The sequence below is a fragment of the Lepidochelys olivacea genome, assembly GCF_965140295.1.
Source record: "Lepidochelys olivacea isolate rLepOli2 genome assembly, chromosome: 2".
NCBI classification, from domain to species: domain Eukaryota; kingdom Metazoa; phylum Chordata; order Testudines; family Cheloniidae; genus Lepidochelys; species Lepidochelys olivacea.
This window is the reverse complement of record NC_140412.1, coordinates 256003327-256026219: the sequence shown is the minus strand read 5'-3', so window position 1 is coordinate 256026219 and position 22893 is coordinate 256003327. Positions and strand designations below refer to the sequence as shown.

The following is a 22893-nucleotide window of genomic DNA, read 5'->3' as shown; positions in this document are numbered from 1 at the left end:
ATTTCTCATTACACAATTGGTGCCATAATAGAGAACTCTCTCTGGAAGCCACATACACTATTCTACTTCATTTTATTTACAGTTTTTCTTAACAAGATGCGTATTGATATGGTCTTAAGACCACAATCTTACTTTGTTCTTACTGTTGAAGGCATTGATAATGAATTAGTGGACACTCTTTTTTTGTTGCAGATGATTATTTAGATCCAGATACCACTCCATATCTAGATATAGCTAACCAAACTGGAAGATCTATCAAGATTCCTCAGCAAGCCAAAAAAGTAAGTATAACATTTAAGGAAGATATTTAGTGACCTTTTAAATAATCTTCACATGTGGTAATTTAAGTATTATATTGAAATGGTCAAAACTGTTTCTTAAACAACCTCTGTAGATGCCAGCAAAAATTGATTGCTTAATAGAAGTGGTCTTCTGATAAAGGTGAAGCAGAACTGTGCTCCTGTACATTTGGGAATACTCTGATGGTCTCAGGACAGGCAGTTGTCTAACGTCTGTGATTTCTTGTAGAATCTTTTGTAAAAGGTGTTTGCATTTTGTCTTCGTGCCTAGAGCTATACATTAATTTATGTATTTTACGCAGCGCCTATTGTTGTAGCTTCTGGGTGTCTTAGAACAATATAAAACAATTTCTTCATTAGATCTCAGTCAGTTTAAATCACAAGCTACAGGAAATGTGTTAATAGTTAACTCGAAGTATTATTAAACAAATATGACTTCTTTTGTGCCCGGAAAGTCACCAAGCCTAGGTTCTGGTAGACTATTAGAATGAGAGAATTCCACATCTGGGAGCCTTCAAGTGAGAATGCCTTGCTAGTGGTCCTGGACGATGAAATTCCAGTAACCAACAGCAAGAGCAACTCACTAGATCTTGACCACTAAGACAGAACAATAGAGGAAGAGACAATCTCTTAGATTACTAGATCATTCAGAGTTTTAAGAATCATAGCAAACACTTAGAATCACACCCAGAAGCAAAGAAGTAGTTAGCATGGAGCACTAATTCAATGTGTTAATTGTGACCTGATTTCCTCACATGGTGCACAATGTTATTCTGCCCCAGCTGATATTCCTGTATACTTTACAAAGGTAACCCCAAATAGCATATGTACTGCATGTTCTGATGCAACAGTGCAAGAAATGGAAAATCACTGTAAGGATTTTATTCAGTGCTGAGCACAAGACATTAAAGGTACATGGAGAAATCTTGTAGAATGTTTAGATAAAATAATGTTATTTATGATGCCGTTCATTGTCATAGTGCAAGAACCAGAAAGTTTTCAGCAACCTTCACTACTTCTGTCATTTAGTTTAGTAGAATTGAAAAAATGAGATTAGATTTTTGGCAAGTGATTCATGGGATTTTATCATCTATTTGGAAATAGTAGGGTTAGTTGGTTATTTATGAACACTGGCTGGATGCTGTTCTGTACAGTTATGCTCAGTAAGAGACTTATCCTGTTTATGAGTAAATTCTTGAAAACATATTTAGGGTTGCACTTTAAAAGTAAGGCAGGTGAAATATGTCATGTATCAGTAGCAATCATTGTTTTCAATAAATTGGACAACACAAATGACAAATACATGGGTAGATTGGTGAGAAGAAGTGTTAAATGATGGGAGATAATATGGCTTGATGAAGTGTTTTTACATGGACAACAAATAATGTAAGTTATTTTCTATGACATTTCTTTTTAATTGTGAACATAATAAGGGTTTAATATATTCTTAATCCATTTTCATAGTCCCTTCTATTAGCTATGGGCTATCATGAAAAAGGCAGAGCATTCATGAAGAAAAAAGAATATGCCGTAGCACTGCCATTCTTGCTGGATGCTGATAAACACTTCCGGTAAGAACCTTTCTGAATTGTCATGTGGCTTTTCAGAGTACCAGCCAGTTGTGGGAACAGCATAAGTCATACCACACAGCGTACATTTTACATCAGTGGTTTTCAACCTTTTTTCATTTGTGGACCTCTAAAAAAATATCAAATGGAGGTGCGGACCCCTTTGGAAATCTTAGACAGTCTGCAGAGCCCAGGTTGAAAATCACTGTTCTATAGTAACAACAACCACTATTTTATATGGTATTCTTCCACAAGCATGCCACTAGTGGGCAGCGTTTGATAAAATTGCTTTAGTCTAGTCTAATGCAGCCCCCTTTGGTGTCCAAAAAAGTGGTGGTCTCCCCGTATGTTTCTGATATGCCAGCACATTCTGAGGGACTTCCCAAGGAGCACAATTTGGATCTTTACATGCCTCCAATGAAGATGACTGGTTTCTATGCCCTCCCAAAAGGTTGGAGTGTTGTAACTCCACTATACTTTTAAAACTGCAGTATCATATGTAGAAACAAGATAAAGTAAAGATAGTGTAGATTTAAGTCAAATGTAATATACCATAATATGATATACCTGGGACTCTCATGACATGAGAGCAGAGCATATTAGTTTGATAAATTAAAAAGTAATTTTGTATGTTACATTTATATCAGTGTGATGGTCAGACTGTAGAAATTTTCGGAATACACATGATATATATGTACGCATTCACACACGTTTTCCTTTTCATGTTTTCCTGTCCCAATTCTTCAATGCAGTAGGGAATGAAGAAGGAACTTAGTTAATATTTTATTGCTGTTTTGCAGTGATTGTGGTAATGAACTTCTGAATACAGTTGATAATTATGCAGTGTTGCAGTTGGATATAGTATGGTGCTACTTCCGTCTGGGACAGCTGGAATGCCTTGATGATGCAGAGAAAAAGCTCACCACAGCCCACAAATGCTTCAAGAGGTGTTATGGGGAAAACCACGAAAGACTTCTCACAATAAAAGTATGCTGGCATGATTTTACTGAAGGTGGTTTTGTTTTAGCAAATATTAATTCTTTGTTCCAGTATTTCAAAACTTTTTTAGGAATATAAAGTTCTCATATGTCCCCTTTAACCTTTACTTTTCACTCTTTCCAGATGTATAATTGTCAATACTGTAAAAGCATTGGACATGCATTGTGAGAATTCAGCATAACTGCTTTTCCCACCTCTCTGTATTATTAATGACATTTTCTTCAAACTGCATCACATTTCTGTCTGATGGGGAACTAATGTTAACTGGCTAATTCAGTATATATATATCACCTATGTTGGAATTCCTTCTTAAGTATTACATATTTAGGGTGACCAGGTGTCCCAATATTATCAAGATCATTCCGATATTAGGGGCTTTGTCTTATATAGGCAACTATTCCCCCCCTCCCCCATCCCAATATTTCACAGTTGTTATATATCTTTTCACTGAGTTACATTTTGAACATGCACACTGACAGCTGTCTAGGGGATAGGTCATTGGACTGGAACTCAGGAGAACTAGGTTTTGGTTCTGCCACTGGCCTGCTAGGTGACTTTGGACCAGCCATTTCGTCTCTTTGTACCGCGGTTTCCCTGTCTGGAAAATGGAGGAAATTATACTTCCCTCCTTTGTAATGAGCATTGAGATCTATTGACAAAAAAGAAAGGTGGTGGTGGTAACATGTTGCCCTAGTTCTTGATCAGAATTTGAAGACTGTTCATATAAATTGGTTAGAGGCTTCCGAAATACTGCTTGAAGTAGTGTTAAACAAAGGAAGGTATTTAAAAAATGTAATTGTTACCCTAAAATTGGTCTCACATTTTGTAGCTTTCTTCTTCTACTCCAGTCTTGAATTATTTGAGGCCTGGCATCATAAAATCATAGAATATCAAGGTTGGAAGGGACCTCAGGAGGTCATCTAGTCAAACCCCCTGCTCAAAGCAGGACCGATCCCCAACTAAATCATCCCAGCCAGGGCTTTGTCAAGCCTGACCTTAAAAACTTCTAAGGAAGGAGATTCCACCACCTCCCTAGGTAATGCATTCCAGTGTTTCACCACCCTCCTAGTGAAAAAGTTTTTCCTAATATCCAATCTAAACCTCTCCCACTGCAACTTGAGACCATTACTCCTCGTTCTGTCATCTGCTACCACTGAGAACAGTCTAGAGCCATCCTCTTTGGAACCCCCTTTCAGGTAGTTGAAAGCAGCTATCAAATCCCCCCTCATTCTTCTCTTCCGCAGACTAAACTATCCCAGTTCCCTCAGCCTCTCCTCATAAGTCATGTGTTCCAGTCCCCTAATCCTTTTTTGTTGCCTTCCGTTGGACGTTTTCCAATTTTTCCACATCCTTCTTGTAGCGTGGAGCCCAAAACTAGACACAGTACTCCAGATGAGGCCTCACCAATGTCGAATAGAGGGGAACGATCACGTCCCTTGATCTGCTGGCAATGCCCCTACTTATACATCCCAAAATGCCATTGGCCTTCTTGGCAACAAGGGCACACTGTTGACGCATATCCAGCTTCTCATCCACTGTAACCCCTACGTCCTTTTCTGCAGAACTGCTGCCTAGCCATTCGGTCCCTAGTCTGTAGCGGTGCATGGGGATTCTTCCGTCCTAAGTGCAAGACTCTGCACTTGTCCTTGTTGAACCTCATCAGATTTCTTTTGGCCCAATCCTCTAATTTCTCTAGGGCCCTCTGTATCCTATCCGTACCCTCCAGTGTATCTACCTCTCCTCCCAGTTTAGTGTCATCTGCAAACTTGCTGAGGGTGCAATCCACACCATCCTCCAGATCATTAATGAAGATATTGAACAAAACCGGCCCGAGGACCGACCCTTGGGGCACTCCACTTGATACTGGCTGCCAACTACCAGTTGAGCCCAACAATCTAGCCAGCTTTCTATCCACCTTATAGTCCATTCATCCAGCCCATACTTCTTTAACTTGCTGGCAAGAATACTGTGGGAGACCGTGTCAAAAGTTTTGCTAAAGTCAAACACGCCCACTGCTTTCCCCTCATCCACAGAGCCAGTTATCTTGTCATAGAAGGCAATTAGATTAGTCAGGCATGACTTGCCCTTGGTGAATCCATGCTGACTGTTCCTGATCACTTTCCTCTCCTCTAAGTGCTTCAGAATTGATTCCTTGAGGACCTGCTCCATGATTTTTCCAGGGACTGAGGTGAGGCTGACTGGCCTGTAGTTCCCAGGATCCTCCTTCTTCCCTTTTTTTTAAAGATGGGCACTACATTAGCCTTTTTCCAGTCGTCTGGGACCTCCCCCGATCGCCATGAGTTTTCAAAGATAATGGCCAATGGCTCTGCAATCACATCCGCCAACTCCTTTAGCACTCGGATACAGCGCATCTGGCCCCATGGACTTGTGCTCGTCCAGCTTTTCTAAATAGACCCGAACCACTTCTTTCTCCACAGAGGGCTGGTCAGCTCCTCCCTATGCTGTGCTGCCCAGTGCCCATGAGTTTAAGAATAAAGGAGTAGCCTTTCACTGCAGCACCACAGTTAACCACACAGTTCTCATTAACAAAGGAAACAAGGCTGAATCTTCTCTTAAAAACACAAACCCCAATACACAGGCATTTAGCGACAGGAGAATGATTCTGCAGGCTTCAAGGGGGTTCATGCTGGCATGAGGCAGGGACGACCAGATGAACCAATAGACATGAAAGATCTGTTAAAGTGAACTCTTCCAGCAGGAGGATAGACCAGGCGAATCTTTCACATCACATTATGATGTGAGAAGGTATTCATGTTTATAAATAAATATATATTTAAAAAACCAAGAGTTGTGTGTGTGTGTATGTAATGGATCCAAAAGAGACTCAAATTTGAAACTTTTTAAAAAGTTTCTTCAGTTTTGATTTTAATTTTATATAAAATGTTTTTCTGAATGCCTGATTAAGAGGTTTTCTTTGCTTCTCAGTTTGTTTTCCATAGCATAGTGCAATACATAACAGGATTTAAATAGCTTTTCAGACTTTGATCCCATTATTGGATCCCTGAACCTGTGTGGAACCCCGCTGACTTCAGTGGGGCACCACCCATGTGGATCTGACTGCAAGAACGGGGCTAGCGTCTGTAAATTTCACATGCACAAATCTGTAATCCTTTTAGAATGTAAGATTTTTCACCTGCTTGTTGAGTGCCATGACAATTAGCATGTAATGGACTGATGCTCTGTTATACACTAACTTTTTTCTTTATTGAAAATTTCTTTAGGGAAGTTCTGGGAGTGAAAAGGTTTTATTTCTAAGGCTTTACCTCCTTCAGGGAATAGGAGACTATCATAACGGCAAAGAAAAAGAGGCTGTTGAACATCTTCAGAAGGTAAGGCATTGCACTAAGCAGCACATCACATTATAGGAACTCATTTGGAAACAGAGCTCACATGTTTTGCCTGATCTTGCATTCTCTACCCCCTCTTCTTGCCACCTCCCTCCCCCCAATGCACAGGGAATTTGGGAAGGGACCTTTAATATATATGCCAGTGGTGGCATTGATTTGATAGTTCTGTTCTTTCTACATCTAGGCAAATGATTTGTATCAAGAGCTCTCCATAGATCCTGAAAAAATCAATAATTTGTTACTCCTGGGATTCTCTGCTCAGGAAGCTCGTCTTGGTCTACGAGCTTGTTATGGGAACCTGGAGGAGGCTGCCAGTCTTATTACCAGCAGAAGAGAGGTACGGTGCTGGGAAAGTATTAAACAGGTCTGAGTACTTATGTTCCAGAATGTACATCTTACGTATGTATTGAGACATGAGACAAAGCCAAGAGCTTTCATCAACTCTACATTGGTATTCACGGTGAAACTGAACAGTTTGCAATATGTTGTTGCAAGTATGAAATAGAAATTTAAAATTCTAAGGGGCAAATTCTCTCCCACCTGGCACAAGTGTGCAAGGCCTGAAAAAGTAGAACTGCCATGATATTGAAGAGGTACATGAGGATACTTTGCATCAGTTTTTACCACTTAACTGTGCTCTTTGGGAGCACAGATGGGGAATCCAAACTACATAGATTTACCAGCCAAAACTCCCATTTCAGGGTTGGCTGGTATGACACCTCAGAGGCTGCAGTTGTGGCCACAGAGTAGCTACTCACAGTGCTGCACATTCTGGCTTTGGATTGGGAATGAGCGGGAGAAGAATATTTGCTTTGTAAGGGAAGGGGGAGGATGGGAATTTGGCACAATATGTTTCTAATTTTAGACCGTTATTTAAACTATGATACAGGAGTAGTCAAGTGGAAAGGGACTGAGCTGAACTCCTTGGTTAATTTGCTGGCTCTGATACTGATTGTTCAACCTTGGGCAAGTCATTTTACTTACCTGTGTACCCATCTGTAAAACTAATAAAATATCTACCTCACAGGGATCTTAATATGCTTAATAAACTCAGGCCTGATCCTGAGACAATCCAAAGCATAAAAAAATGTAACATCATTCTGGGATGTATTAGCAGGAGTGTTGTTAGCAAGACACGAGAAGTAATTCTTCAGCTCTACTCAGCGCTGATTAGACCTCAACTGGTGTATTGTTTCCAGTTCTTGGCACCATATTTCCTTAAAGATGTGAACAAATTGGAGAAAGTCCAGAGAAGAGCAACAAAAATGATTAAAGGTCAAGAGCACATGACCTATGAGGGAAGATTGAAAAAATTGGGTTTGTTTAGTCTGGATAAGAGAAGACTGAGAGGGGACATAACAGTTTTGAAGTACATAAAAGGTTGTTAAAGGAGGAGGGAGATAAATTGTCCTCTTTATTTTCTGAGGATAGGATAAAAAGCAAAGGGCTTAAATTGCAGCAAAGGCAGTTTAGGTTGGCCATTAAGAAAAACTTATTGTCTGGGTTGTTAAGGACTGGAATAAAATGCCTAGGGAGTTTCTGGAATCTCTGTTGTTGGAGATTTTTAAGAGCAGGTTAGACAAACACTAATCAGTGATGGTCTAGATAATATTTAGTCCTGCCAGGGGACTGGACTAGTACAGTATGGCTACAAAATGGTGAATTAGGATATGCTAGTGTATATACAACCTTATATTGGAGGAGGGAATGTCTCTTAAAGATCATTGAGCAGCACAAATTTGTTTAAAAAAAAAGTTTTCTTCCTCCCTGGAAGATTTGTAAAGATTAAAAAAGTATACAGAAGAAACCACATACACGTCTATCAAAGAAGTAATGGATCCATCTTCTAGTAGAAAGCTGACAGTATTCTTCTACAATACTTAGCTTTGTAATGACCCTGCTTTTATAGGAAAAGGCACAAATAAGGAGAGAGGAGAGAGCTAAGAGGAGGAGGAGATTGGATGATATAAATACCTTGAAAACTATGGGCTACTCAGAGCGAGCCGCTAAAAAAGCACTTCACCAGGCACAAGGAAACTTGGACGACGCCTTCAAGGTAAATCGCTTTCAAGAATGGTACTCTCATACAGTAGACCTTTTCCACTGGAAGCCATAGAAATACAGCTACCAAAAATGCATGTTTTCTAGACATTTTCTTTTTCTCTTTTTCTATTACTGACTCACTATGTGATTAAACTTTCACTCTCTAAACTCTCTAAACTCTCTAAACTTTCACTCTCTAAACTGAATAAGGCTGTCATACTGTCTGGGGTGGCCCATGAGCAAGAATGCCACCCTTCGAGCAGTTTGATAAAAAGCAGGGCACAAACCCCAAACTGGTTTTGAGTTCTGTATTTAGATTTCACCAACAAGTAACAAGTGTAAACTCCTCAGGCACTCTACAGCCTTAACATGGAGTCACAGACAGTCCCCTTGGGCATGCTGATCCATTTTGCCATCCAGGCAAGCTTGACTTTGTGATAGATGGTCACTTTACACAAAAGATCACAAAATATTCAGGTTACTTCTCATCCCAAAGGACCAGTCACTTACCCCAAATCAATTTGCACCTTAGATCTCACACCAAAGACAACACCTGTAACCAGCCCTGTAACAAACTAACTAAAGGTTTATTAACTGGGGAAAAGAAATATTTACAGGATTAAAGCAGGTAAGCATACACACACCAAAAAGATGCAATCTTAAATTCAAAAGGTAATAGAAGCTTCTATAATAAACAAGCTTTTATTCCTTTAGGGCTAATCCAAGCCAAGCAGCTTGGGGAATCTCTTGTTTATGTTTAGGAGTCTTTGCCCCTCAGAGTCCATAAAGAGACCCTAATTCCTTAGGGTCACGAATTTTTATCCTCACCTCCCTAGCGTCCAAGCTGATGGGACAAGTGCTTCTGCGTATAACCTCTTCATGAGTAGGTGTGGGGAACAATTGACGGAATCATTGTTCTACAATGGCCTATTTGGATTCAGTAGTCCTTCCTGATGAGCAGGAGATAACACCTTTTGTAGAAATCCAGCATTTTGCATTAGGTCAAGTTTTTTTTTTTCCTGTTTGGTGAGTTACATAGTTTCAGAACAGATATTTTACAGTTACAGAAGAAATACTTAAGTAGCACCTTATAGAGGTGAATACAGATAGTATAAGTAGGATTAATACATGCAGCATCCTACAGGCATTCCATAAAGTCTAGATACATCCTATAACAATGATATTTGTTTGACTGTAGTAATCCACAGATAAGCCAGACTGGTTTCCAGCTGTGCATTGGTCAGGGTTCAGTGGTGCCTGGGGCCCTGGCATCAGCTGGCACCTGGTCTGCCAGCATCACATAGGCTCACCCGTTTTTTAAACACAAGTATTTTTTTGTATATTTACAAAGATAAACGCCTGTCCCAACTTCTAGACACTCGACAAAACTTCTAGAACACAAAGGAATACAAAAGTAAATTCATCAGGCTAGTCTCACTCACATATCAAAAATTAACCTGCTAAACGACTAAAACTTACAAACGCACTCCTGCCCCCAACATACCAGCCCCCATCCATTTCCCCTTCCAAGAAAGCCAATAAATTATGGCTACTCTGGACCAAGGGGAAAATGAAAAACAAAGTCAAAGGCCCTTTAGATGGGGTTCCATTTGAGTGTCGCTGTAGTAGTATTGTACTAGGAGAGGAAGGCCCAGCTAGGTAAGTCACAGCCAACATCTTAAACAACCTGAAAACTAATAGGCAGCCCATGCAGAGTCATAGAGCTTAAGACCAGAAGAGGCCAGTTTGATCGTCTAATCTGATCACACTGGTGTCATTTTCTCTCTCTAAAGAAAGGATGACTAGTAGCATTTTTATTTAGACAAAGGCTAATACCTATGGGGACCCTGTTTCCTACATGTAAATTACTATAGGACACTAACTTTCAGTTTATGGACATTCCCATGTCAGAAAGAGTAGACATACTAGGACAGAGGTCAGACAAAATCAACAAAACAAGATTTTGGGGCAGGGCAGATTCATTTATGTGGAAAGAACACAATAAAATACTGAAACTTAGCATCTACTGCTCTTAATTTGTTTAACCAATTGTCTTTTAGTATGGGAAGGATATAAACTAGATTCCACTCTCATAGTACAAGTGGGCAGGTACTAGGAATTCAGGCTGATGATCTGCCTAAATTTTCAACAGTGAGATCTGTTAAACACTGAAACAATCTTACAAGGCAAGGGGTGAAAGATGCGAGATACAACATGAGCTATCACAAGATAGGTAAGATAAATTTACTCTAAGGAACAATATGATGAGGTATTAACTACATGAGCTAATGAGTCTTTTCCAGGTTCTGTAATTGTGCGTACATCTCTTTTGAGGAATACTACAACCTTTTAACTTATACTAATCACTGTCTCTTTCTGCTTTAGATTCTTCTTGATGAACCTCAGTTATTCTTACTAAATGATGATGATAACGCTGATCCTATGGCCCCACACCAGTTTCAAGTTCCGAAGGAAAGTGTTGACCAAGTAAGTTACATGTTTTTCTTAAAGATGGAGTGTAGGGTATTTTTTTTTTTTAAATCAAACCAGTGTAATTCTGAGGGCTCATTTCATCCCCTTAGCTGTTTAAATATACCATATTAGATCTTCCTTTGCAAAGCCACAGTCGTGTTCTACCCCCGCCCCGCCTCTGGCACTCGTCGAATCCCCACTGATCTTCACCTACCACTTGGTGCAAAGTCATGCATGCTACTGAGTAATCCTGGGATGTGAATGCAGATTCTAGAGGACTTGGGTTCTTCTCTGATATGGCATGTTTTAAAGTGGAGATAAAATTCTCTTTTAATGTTCTGGCTCAGGGATAGGGAATAAGACTTAAAAAAAAAACAAAAAAAAACAAACCCTAAACATCTTGCAGTATTTGGAGGGGTCAGGGAGAAAACCCTGATCTTTCTTGTGTAGGCAGCTGCCCTGCTCTGGAGCTGTTCAGTATTCAGTGTGATGTCACCAACTGAGAGCATGCTGGGGCATCTCCGTCAGTACATGCCAAAGAGGAGGACAGCACTTCAAAGAATCCGTAATAAGAGGAAATAAACAGGCACATTCAGATTGCTGATGTGGAATACTCTAGACTGTACAAACAAGTCAGTCTCTCAGACTTAGGGGTTTTTTGTTTTTGTCTAGTTGATGTACATGGGTTTTAATCGTGAGTCAGTGGAGGAAGCTCTGAAAGTCTTTCAGGGCAACATTCAGTTAGCTGCACAAACACTTGCTCATTATGGAGGAGTTCTTCCTGCTGAGTTGCAGCTGTCAACCGAACAGACCACTCCATCAGAAGAATCCATTTCATCAAAAGATTCTCCTACAGAGTCTGCAGGTAAGACTTGCGGCATATGACAGATATGGAGGGGGAAATGATTGCTGAATATTGAATAGATTGGATGATTACCTCAAATATCTCAAGAATCGCTCAAGCTTTTAGTAGCATAGTATCTATTGGATAGAAGTTATTAGGAACAGGCTTTGGGCTGTGACAGTGTGCTATCTGCTCAGCAAAAATAAGGAAAATCAGAGGAAAACAGAACACTTACTGAGTGAGAGAGAGTGCAAGAAATGCAATCCATAGCTGCTAGGAATGAAATGACTGCTTTAAAACGAACAAGGAGGACTTGTGGCACCTTAGAGACTAACAAATTTATTTGAGCCTAAGCTTTCATGGGCTAAAACCCACTTCATTGGATGCATGCAGTGGAAAATACAGTAGGTAGATAGATAGATACACAGAGAACATTAAAAAATGGGTATTGCCATACCCACTACTATGAGAGTGATCAGTTAAGGTGAGCTATTATCAGCAGGAGAAAAAAAACCTTTTGTTGTGGTAATCAGGATGTCCCGTTTCCAACAGTTGACAAGAAGGTGTGAGTAACAGCAGGGGGAGAAAATAAGCATGGGGAAATAGTTTTACTTTGTTTAATGACCCATCCACTCCCAGTCTCTATTCAAGCCTAATTTAATTAAACTGTTTCCCCGTGCTTATTTTGAATCCCAATGCTAAAGAATCTCTTGCCCCCTACACTCCACCAATAATATCAGCTTCCACCATCCATTTGTATCATCAAAGGGGAGATGTGGAAGACCACCCTTCCCAAACTAGTCCATAAAACAATTATCCTTTCCTCCTTCAAATCCTTCCTTGAGACCTTTCTTCTGTGGAGCCTACAGGAAATTGCCAACTGTTAATGGCTACATGGGTGGCCCATGGGACTTGCCAATGTCTAGTTACCAAACTTTTATTTTTTGTAAAAAGTCTCAGAACCATCAGTCTGAGCCTATAGCTGGCCATTTTAAACCCCTGGTTCAACTGTAGGCTTTGTCCTCCTTCCCCCCTTCCATAGTAGTGTTTGTTACACCCGCCTGATGTGTCTTGTCCTAAATTAGATCGTAAGTTCTTCAGGGCAGAAACCATGGCATCTTATGTGTTTGTACAGCACCTACCACTATGGGAACCCCAATCCTGAATGGGGCCTTTGGGTACTACCATCATAGAAGCAATGGTATGCTATGGACTTCATGTGAGTTATGGTCAGAACAGTGATGAAAATAGCACATCCTAATTAAGAGTATGTCTATGCTTAAAACACTACAGCGGCACAGCCGCAATGCGTCAATGTAGACACTCGCTACAGTGACAGTAAAGCTTCTTCAGTTGCTGTAGGTAATCCATCTCCCCAAAAAGCGGGAGTTAGGTCAGTGGAAGAATTCTTCCATGCCCTGTCTACAGTGGGGGTTAGGTCAGCCTAGCTACATGTCTAGGGGTGTTAAAAATCCACACCCCTCAGAGAAGCAGCTATGCAGATGTAAGTTTTTCAGTGTAGACCAGCCCTAAGAGCTGCTCCTTGCTGAGACCTATCTCAGGGAGTACAAGGACTAGAAATGTTATTAGGCCCTGTGCAAAGGAGGGGAGAGAGCTTACATCATCTCTTCTTTTTCTCCCCTCCACCATCTCCCTAAGTAGTCACAGTTTAACCCCAGCTTATTACAATGCTACCTAATGTACAATTAAGGCTTTTCTTACTGCTTAGAAGAATTAGTGCATCTCTCCCCAGACATCCTTTGATGCAAGATAATTTTAAACTAGTTCTCCAGTGAAAGGTTTATAAAATTAGTGGTGTTGGCAAAAGAGAGTTTCATGGGAAGTTGACTTTTTCAAAGAAAAGATTATTTTTATTTTTTTGTTTTGTTTGTTTGTTTAGGTACTTCTAGTTCATCAACGGATGAAGACATGGAAACAGATGTAGTCAATGAAATCTTAGAGGATATTCCAGAACACGAGGAAGATTATCTGGATTTAACTCTGGAAGAGGAAGAACAGGTTATTAAAGAATACTTAACCTATATGCATGAGGAACAACCCTGAAAACTCATTACCCACCATTCAGTTACATTAAATTACTTTGGCTACATATTACATTTTGGACTCTTGAGTTTGGATTTAGATACCTATATCCTCAAGCTTATCTTTTGCCAAATGCCTTACATTCAGTTAAATTATAGATGAATTATTTAATTATCAATTAATTATAACAGTGCTCAAAATCTGCTTTTTTGGGGTTTATTATAATTTGTCATAATCAGCATAATGATGAAGCAGAAACAAATATTTTTCTGAAAAACACTGTTTAGTAGAGAATTGAATATATATTTATATGGGTGTGAAATTAGCCCATTTAATTAATATAGCAAATAAAAGCATTTTACAGCATTTTGCACCATCTGTTTTAAAACAAAATCTACGTTTGTAAATCAGAAACCTAGTTAATACATTTATAGAGCTGTCAGTTTACAAAACCAATTTCCTTCTCTTTGAAGTACTGTTCTCCAAAAATCACTTACAGATCTGTTGTGTATGAACTGATGATATCTTTTCTTGTCTCTGTTCATGTCAGATGTTGCAACAGCAACTAATAAAAATAAACATATGGCACACCTTGCTTTTATTGAGATGTTTTCCATACTGTAAACATAAAAATATTTTTAAAAGGGGGGGGGGGAGTTGGAAGCAGCTGGGGAGGTCCTGCTCCCATCCTTGCCTCGTGCTGATGGGGCTGATTTAAACACTTTTCTGTAAAAAAAAATTGGTGGGCATGATGTAGGGACACATTTTGCAATTCATAATTGCACACATTCTCAACAAAATCACCCGTGAGAGCCAGACATGACCCATGGACCATAGATTTGACACTCCTGTCTCTATCTCAATTTTTAGATAATTTAAACGTAAGGAGGAGGAAACAAAACACTGGCCAGCTAATAAAGACAGAAATTGGGCCAGGCTCATTTCACCTGTCACTTTGTTGCCTTCAGAAATTTAGCTGAATGTTCCTTCCCAATGCTCTTTATCTTCCTTTTGATTCTAACACTTAGCCCTCTTCTTTTTGGTGTCCCTCCAAATGCAACTGCTGAACAGAGATGTTCCATTTTTGAGATCTGTGGTGATGCCGTAGCCCTGTTGGTCCCATGAGACTAGAGAGACAACATGGGGGAGGTAATATCTTTTACTGGACCAACTTCTGTTGGTGAAAGAGACAAGCTTTCAGGCTTAAACAGACCGACCTCTTCTTAAGGTCTGGGAAACTGAAGAAGAGCTCTGTGTAAACTCAAAAGCTTGTCTCTCTCACCAACAGAAGTTGGTCCAGTAAAAGATACTATCTCACCTACCTCTCGTGTCCATTTTTGAGAGGCTGTTTTGGAACAGAGAATGTGGTATAATATTTTTATTAACTTTATTCAAGCAGTAGAGGGACTCAAAGTCCCATCCATTGTGTCGGTCCATTTAGATGGCCCTACTTCAATGAAGAAAACAGTGATTGGGAAAGGAGGGAATATGACAGCAATGTGTGGTGTTCATAGTCATCTGTATCTAAACCCAGATGAAGCCCCTTCAAAGGTTAGTTTACTGCCTAAGCGGTGTACACAAGTTATTCAGGGGCCTGCTTTTCAGTTTACTCCAGTTAATTCATATGTGCTGGAATTCTAATGAATTAGCCTTCTCTAGAAAACACAAGGACAGTGGCACCTTATGGTCCAGTTAGAACAAGGAGGAAACATGGAACTATAGTTTGGTCCACCAGTATAACAATCTGGAGGGGGTACCTGGTAAGAGTTTTGTCTGCATGAAATGCCGTCTGATAGAGCTAAAGAGGAGGAAAAGATCCGAGGTTTGGAGATGCAGGTGGAAGGTCTGGTTGAGTTTAGAAAGGAGTTCGAGCAGATTATGGAGCAAAGACATGAGGTATCTGAAGGGAAAAGCTCAGACTTGCAGATGGAAGCAGGACTGAGGAATTCTGAGGGGAGACTGGGTGAGGAAAGTGATCATTGGAAGCATGTGACTAAAAGAACCAGGCAGAGGAAAAGACGGGCTAGTGAAGGAGAAATAGAGCTCAAGAACAGGTCTACAGAGTTGGAAAATGAAGGAGGGGCTCAGCAGGTAGTCACTGAAGGTGGAAGGGCAAGGAAGAAGAGAAGAGCAGCTAGTCCTATAGGAAAAGGGGAAGAGTCAATGGAGATTACACCAAATATGAGCCCCAGGAGGATACAGGATGGGTTGAAGAGGATTACAAGGGAGAATAGGAATGGAAAGAACTTGCAGCCAGAGGGAACAGGGGATAGACTGGAGAATAGCACCATCACCAGGAAAAGGCAGGTCTATGTGATCGGGGATTCTTTACTGAGAATAATAGACAGGCCTGTAACCAGAGCTGATCCAGAGAATAGAAGGGTATGCTGTCTTCCAGGTGCTAAGATACGGGATGTAGACCTGAGGTTGAAAAGGATCCTAAAGGGAGCAGGAAAGAATCCCCTAATTATCCTTCATGTGGGAACAAATGATACCGATAGATTCTCGCTGGAAAGTATTAAGGGAGACTATGCTAGGCTGGGGAAGACACTTAAGGAAATTGAGGCTCAGGTGATCTTTAATGGGATTCTGCCTGTTCCTAGAGAAGGGCAACAAAGGTGTGACAAGATTATGACTATCAACAGATGGCTTAGGCAGTGGTGCTATAAGGAGGGCTTTGGGATGTATGGCCACTGGGAGGCATTCATGGACAGAGGACAGTTTTCTCTCGAGATGGACTTCATCTGAGTAGGGAAGGAAATAGACTTCTAGGATGGAGGCTGGCACAACTGATTAAGAGAGCTTTAAACTAGGAATTAGGGGGAGATGGTTGGGAGATGTCCAGGTAATCTCCACACCGGATATTAGCATTGAGAGGGAAGAAAACGAAGTAAGAAAGGATACAGCCGTGGGTAGGAGAATGTATACAAGGAGGAAGGGCAGTGTGGATACCAGTCTAATAGGTTATACTGGCTGTAGAATGACCGTGCCTAATAGGGTACAGAATGTGAGTGAGGCCAAACAGCAAAAATTAAGATGTTTGTACACCAATGTGAGGAGCCTAAGTAACAAAATGGAGGAACTAGAGCTACTGGTGCAGGAAGTGAAACCAGATATTATAGGGATAACGGAAACATGGTGGAATAGTCGTCATGACTGGACTACGGGTATTGAAGGGTATGTGCTGTTTAGGAAAGACAGAAATAAAGGTAAAGGTGGTGGAGTAGCATTGTATATCAATGATGAGGTAGAATGTAAAGAAATAAGAAGCGATGGAATGGATAAGACAGAGTCCGTCTGAGCAAAAATTACATTGGGGAAGAAAACTATTAGAGCCTCCTCTGGGATAGTGCTTGGGGTGTGCTATAGACCTCTGGGATCTAATCTGGATATGGATAGAGCCCTTTTTAATGTTTTTAATGAAGTAAATACTAACGGAAACTGCATGATCATGGGAAACTTTAACTTCCCAGATATAGACTGGAGGACGAGTGCTAGTAATAATAATAGGGCTCAGATTTTCCTAGATGCGATAGCTGATGGATTCCTTCATCAAGTAGTTGCTGAACCAACTAGAGGGGATGCCATTTTAGATTTGGTTTTGGTGAGTAGTGAGGACCTCATAGAAGAAATGGTTGTAGGGGATAATCTTGGTTTGAGTGATCATGATTCAAACTGAATGGAAGGAGTAACAAAAATAAATCTTCAGCTAGGGTTTTTGATTTCAAAGGGGCTGACTTTCATAAATTAAGGAAATTAGTTAGAGAAGTGGATTGGACTGAAGAATTTATGGATCTAAAGGCAGAGGAGGCCTGGGATTACTTTAAATCAAAGCTGCAGAAGCTATCGGAAGTCTGCATCCCAAGAAAGGGGAAAAAATTCATAGGCAGGAGTTGTAGACCAAGCTGGATGAGCAAGCATCTCAGAGAGGTGATTAAGAAAAAGCAGAAAGCATACAGGGAGTGGAAGATGGGAGGGATCAGCAAGGAAAGCTACCTTATTGAGATCAGAACATGTAGGGATAAAGTGAGACAGGCTAAAAGTCAAGTAGAGTTGGACCTTGCAAAGGGAATTAAAACCAATAGTAAAAGGTTCTATAGCCATATAAATAAGAAAACAAAGAAAGAAGAAGTGAGACCGCTAAACACTGAGGATGGAGTGGAGGTCAAGGATAATCTAGGCATGGCCCAATATCTAAACAAATACTTTGACTCAGTCTTTAATAAGACTAAAGAGGATCTTGGGGATAATGGTAGCATGACAAATGGGAATGAGGATATGAGGATACCATATCTGAGGTAGAAGTGAAACTCAAACAGCTTAATGGGACTAAATCGGGGGGCCCAGATAATCTTCATCCAAGAATATTAAAGGAATTGGCACACAAAATTGCAAGCCCAATAGCAAAAATTTTTAATGAATCTGTAAACTCAGGGGTTGTACCTTATGATTGGAGAATTGCTAACATAGTTCCTATTTTTAAGAGAGGAAAAAAAAGTGATCCGGATAACTACAGGCCTGTTAGTTTGACATCTGTAGTATGCAAGGTCTTGGAAAAAAATTATGAAGGAGCAAGTAGTTAAGGACATTGAAGTCAATGGTAAATAGGACAAAATACAACATGGTTTTACAAAAGGTAGATCGTGCCAAACCAACCTGATCTCCTTCTTTGAGAAAGTAACAGATTTTTTAGACAAAGGAAACGCAGTGGATCTAATTTACCTAGATTTCAGTAAGGTATTTGATACCATGCCACATGGGGAATTATTGGTTAAATTGGATAAGATGGGGATCAATATGAAAATTGAAAGGTGGATAAGGAATTGGTTAACTGGGAGACTACTGCGGGTCCTACTGAAAGGTGAACTGTCAGACTGGAGGGAGGTTACCAGTGGAGTTCCTCACGGATCAGTTTTGGGACCAATCTTATTTAATCTTTTTATTACTGACCTTGGCACAAAAAGTGGGAGTGTGCTAATAAAGTTTGTGGATGATACAAAGCTGGGAGGTATTGCCAATTTAGAGAAGGACCAGGATATCATACAGGAGGATTTGGATGACCTTGTAAACTGGAGTAATAGTAATAGGATGAAATTGAATAGTGAGAAGTGTAAGGTTATGCATTTAGGGATTAATAACAAGAATTTTAGTTGTAAGCTGGGGACGCATCAATTAGAAGTAACGGAGGAGGAGAAGGACGTTGGAGTATTGGTTGATCATAGGATGACTATGAGCTGCCAATGTGATATGGCCATGAAAAAAGCTAATGCGGTCTTGGGATGCATCAGGCAAGATATTTCCAGTAGGGATAAGGAGGTTTTAGTACCGTTATACAGGGCACTGGTGAGACCTCACCTGGAATACTGTGTGCAGTTCTGGTCTCCCATGTTTAAGAAGGATGAATTCAAACTGGAACAGGTACAGAGAAGGGCTACTAGGATGATTCGAGGAATGGAAAACTTGTCTTATGAAAGGAGACTCAAGGAGCTTGGCTTGTTTAGCCTAGCTAAAAGAAGGTTGAGGGGAGATATGATTGCTCTCTATAAATATATCAGAGGGATAAATACCGGAGAGGGAGAGGAATTATTTAAGCTCAGTACCAATGTGGACACAAGAACAAATGGATATAAACTGGTCATTGGGAAGTTCAGACTTGAAATTAGAAGAAGGTTTCTAACCATCAGAGGAGTGAAGTTTTGGAATAGCCTTCCAAGGGAAGCAGTGGGGGCAAAAGATCTATCTGGCTTTAAGATTAAACTCGATAAGTTTATGGAGGAGATGGTATGATGGGATAACATGATTTTGGTAATAAATTGATCTTTAAATATTCATGGTAAATAGGCCTAATGGCTTGTGATGGGATGTTAGATGGGGTGGGATCTGAGTTATTACAGAAAATTCTTTCCTGGGTATCTGGCTGGTGAATCTTGCCCACATGCTCAGGGTTTAGCTGATGGCCATATTTGGGGTCGGGAAGGAATTTCCCTCTAGGGCAGATTGGAAGAGGCCCTGAAGGTTTTTTGCCTTCCTCTGTAGCATGGGGCATGGGACACTTGCTGGAGGATTCTCTGCTCCTTGAAGTCTTTAAACCACGATTTGAGGACTTCAATAGCTCAGACATAGGTGAGAGGTTTATCACAGGAGTGGGTGGGTGAGATTCTGTGGCCTGCGTTGTGCAGGAGGTTGGACTAGATGATCATAATGGTCCCTTCTGACCTTAGTATCTATTAATCTTCAAATTCCAGTATGGAGCATGTTTATTTGATTTAGTACAAAGATTTCTTTTAGTCATGGCAAATATGGATCAGATATTACAGCTCACAGCAATGGTGTAGACAGTGGTATTATTTGTATGGTTTTAATATTTGATATTATTTACAGCTTTTGTACACCAATAGAATGGACAGTACAAAAGTTAAATACAATAGTTATGCATTTATGGGAATACTAGTAGCATACCAAAACCCAGTAAAGGGTGGCTGGAATGAAACAAACCTGAAAAAGATCAGCTCCTGGACTACCTAGAAACAAACGGAAGAAATATGATGTCCTCCAAGACAGCGGTACAAAGGAAGGACAAGGAAGTGGTTTGGCCCTGAGGGATTTGGGCTTGAGCCTGTGACCAGCTGAGAACTCTCAGCTCGTATTAAAACCAGTGGAAGTTGAGGAGGCTTGGTGCCTGGCAGGATTTGAGCCCTTATTAAATTGATACTGTGTTACCGGATAGAGCTTCCCACCAAATGATGTAGTTGGGGTAGATGGACTCTATAGCTTGATACAGTGCAGAGTGAATAGCAGGAGTGGGGGGACAATTGAGTGTGCATCAGTTTTGATGGAACTGTTCACTTCTCCTGCTTTGTGCTTTCCTTAAGCATTGAAGCTTTGCTTACGCAAGACAGTACAATTTAAAATGAAATGCTTGCCATAGGGAAATTTAAAATTTACTATTGAATGTGTAAGGTCATTCTAACAGAAACAGTTCCACCAGTCATGTAACTAATCCAAATAGCCCATGTGGCAAATAGTGAACAGCTGCCACTGGCAAGTGAGCTGCAGAGTAAGAATTACACGTTGAAGTCTGAGAGTAATTTCAAACATATGTTTGCTACTGTGATCTGCTTACAAGCAAGAGGCAAAACTCAGGTTACTCATTCACCCAACTCTGATCCAAGGGATCATCTCCACCATTTATCGTTCTTTCCCAGCACCATGTGCTGCTGCAGGGCAGCCTGTTCAGTTCATGTAAACATACACAATATTGTTTTCTTTTAAATTTTCTGTACGGGTGTAGGTGCACTTTACCCAGCAGAGAAAAAACTAAGCCTTTACCTGTCCTCCAGCCCAAACTCCAGTGTATTCATCTGAACTCCTAACACACATCACTGAGCTCGCAGACAGCCCATGAATAGAGTGAGCCTCCTGGCTGTTGAGGAGGGAGCCTGGTAAGAGCCACCATCTTATAAATGTGTCCCCTCAGGACCAATAGTTAATAGCGAGCTGCATAGCAAGATGGAGTAGTGCCTAGCCGGGGTAGAATATGGGGCCAGTCCTCCTTGCAGGTATGTTCCTAAACCAGCACTTCTAGATGTGTTCACACGTCAAGCTGTAATTTCAAGCTGGTGGAGACTGCCCCAGGCTAGCTCTGGACAAGCAAGCATAGGTCATTCACCTGGAGCTGGACATTACACCTCTAGCTTGAAGTGTAGACTTACACCTAGTATGAGTTAAACTCACAAACTCCAGTCCCAGCCAACAAAGTGGTGGGGTCACCTGCTGGACATAGAAAACAACTGGTAAACAAACACCTGCATAGAAAAGCAGGACCGTGCATGTTTAGTCAAGCAAAAGGAAGGCGGAGAGGGGCAATGATTGCCCTCTATAAATAGATTGCGAGGGACAGGAGGGGTGCTAATAGCATGGTAGGTGACAAGCAGAGGTGAAAGTAAGCCGGTACACCCTGGTACCGGTAAGGCTTCCCCAGGGGGCAATTTAAAGGGCCTGGGGCTCCCAGCAGTGGCTGGAGCCCCAGGCCTTTAAATTGCCTCCAGAGCCACGCTGCTGGAGCCCTGGGGTAGCGGCTGCAGGGCTCCGGTGGCTATTTAAAGGACCGGGGCGGTAGAAGCAGGGGATCCGCGGGGCCCTTTAAATAGCCCCCGGAGCCCCTAGTGGGGGGCTCCAGGGGCTATTTAATGGGCTGGGGCTCCAGCTGCCTCTGCCGCCCTGTCCTTTAAATAGCTGCTGGAACCCTGCCACTTCCCCAGGGCTCTGGTGGCTATTTAAAGGGCCAGGGCAGTAGAAGAGGGGAGCCCTGGGCTGCTGCTGCTATCCCGGTGGGGGGGGGCACTTACCTTACAGGGTGGGCTGGGGCTGGCTCTGACCCCCTCAACCCCGCCCCATCCACCCTAGGCCCCGCCCCTTCCAGGGGCCAGAGCTGGCCCCAGAGTACCGGTAAGTCACTCGACTTACTTTCACCCCTGGTGACAAGCTACTTAAGCTAAAGGACAATGTTGGCTCAAGGGCAAATGGGGGGGGTCAACTGGCCATGAACAAATTCAGGCTGGAGATTAGAAGAAGGTTTCTAAGCAGTAGAAGGTTGAGTGAGCATCTTAGTTTGTGTCAAGAACAAGCTGGACAATGTTATGGGTGTAACTGTATGAAGGGGTTACTTGTGATGGTGGGGGGGCAGGGCTCACGTCCATTTTATGCTCATAAAAGCTCATGTTTCAGGCAGCCCGCTGGAGGGGGATCAGGAAGGATTTTTCCCCCACCCTCAATGTAGTCTGGCAGGTTGGGGTTTTTTTTAAAATCTTCCTCCGATGCATCTGCAATAACCCTCCCCCCACCCCGCTTCCGGCGCTCCTCAGCCTTGGGGGTGGGGGGGTCATTGTATAGGGAGCGGCTCCCCTGTTCATCTGGGCTCCTCCACACCCAAACACACACCCCAGCTGAGCCTCACTCCCCCACCAAGCACCCATACACACACCTGAACTCCCACCCGTCCTGCACCTGGACCATGTCAACAAGCTCCCCCTGCACCCAGACCCTCCCACCCGCACTGAACCCCAACTTGCTGCACCCAGACCAAGCCTCCGTCCCTCAGCACCTTCACCTGGACACACACACAGCCACCCCACAGAGTCCCATTCCCTCTGTACCCAGATCTCCCCAAGAAGCCCCTGTGCATCCAGATTTTCCACTTCTGAACGGCCCACCTCCAGCTTGCCCTACAGCGAACCCTCACCCCACACCTGGATCCC

The 22893-nt window shown here is 41.7% G+C and overlaps 1 protein-coding gene across 3 annotated transcripts in view; it reads left to right on the top strand.

The window, feature by feature from the left end:
- NUB1 (negative regulator of ubiquitin like proteins 1) overlaps positions 1–14231 on the top strand; it is a 33849-nt gene extending 19618 nt beyond the window's left edge. For all 3 annotated transcript variants that reach the window (XM_084619647.1, XM_084619646.1, XM_084619645.1), the window contains exons 7-15: positions 193–281; positions 1764–1870; positions 2668–2854; positions 6109–6216; positions 6419–6571; positions 8144–8290; positions 10663–10764; positions 11422–11614; positions 13494–14231. In XM_084619647.1, coding sequence (XP_084475773.1) covers positions 193–281; positions 1764–1870; positions 2668–2854; positions 6109–6216; positions 6419–6571; positions 8144–8290; positions 10663–10764; positions 11422–11614; positions 13494–13657 — 1250 coding nt within the window. In that variant the 3' untranslated portion in view covers positions 13658–14231. The remainder of the gene's footprint in view (positions 1–192; positions 282–1763; positions 1871–2667; positions 2855–6108; positions 6217–6418; positions 6572–8143; positions 8291–10662; positions 10765–11421; positions 11615–13493) is intronic.
- Positions 14232–22893: the final 8662 nt, after the last annotated feature.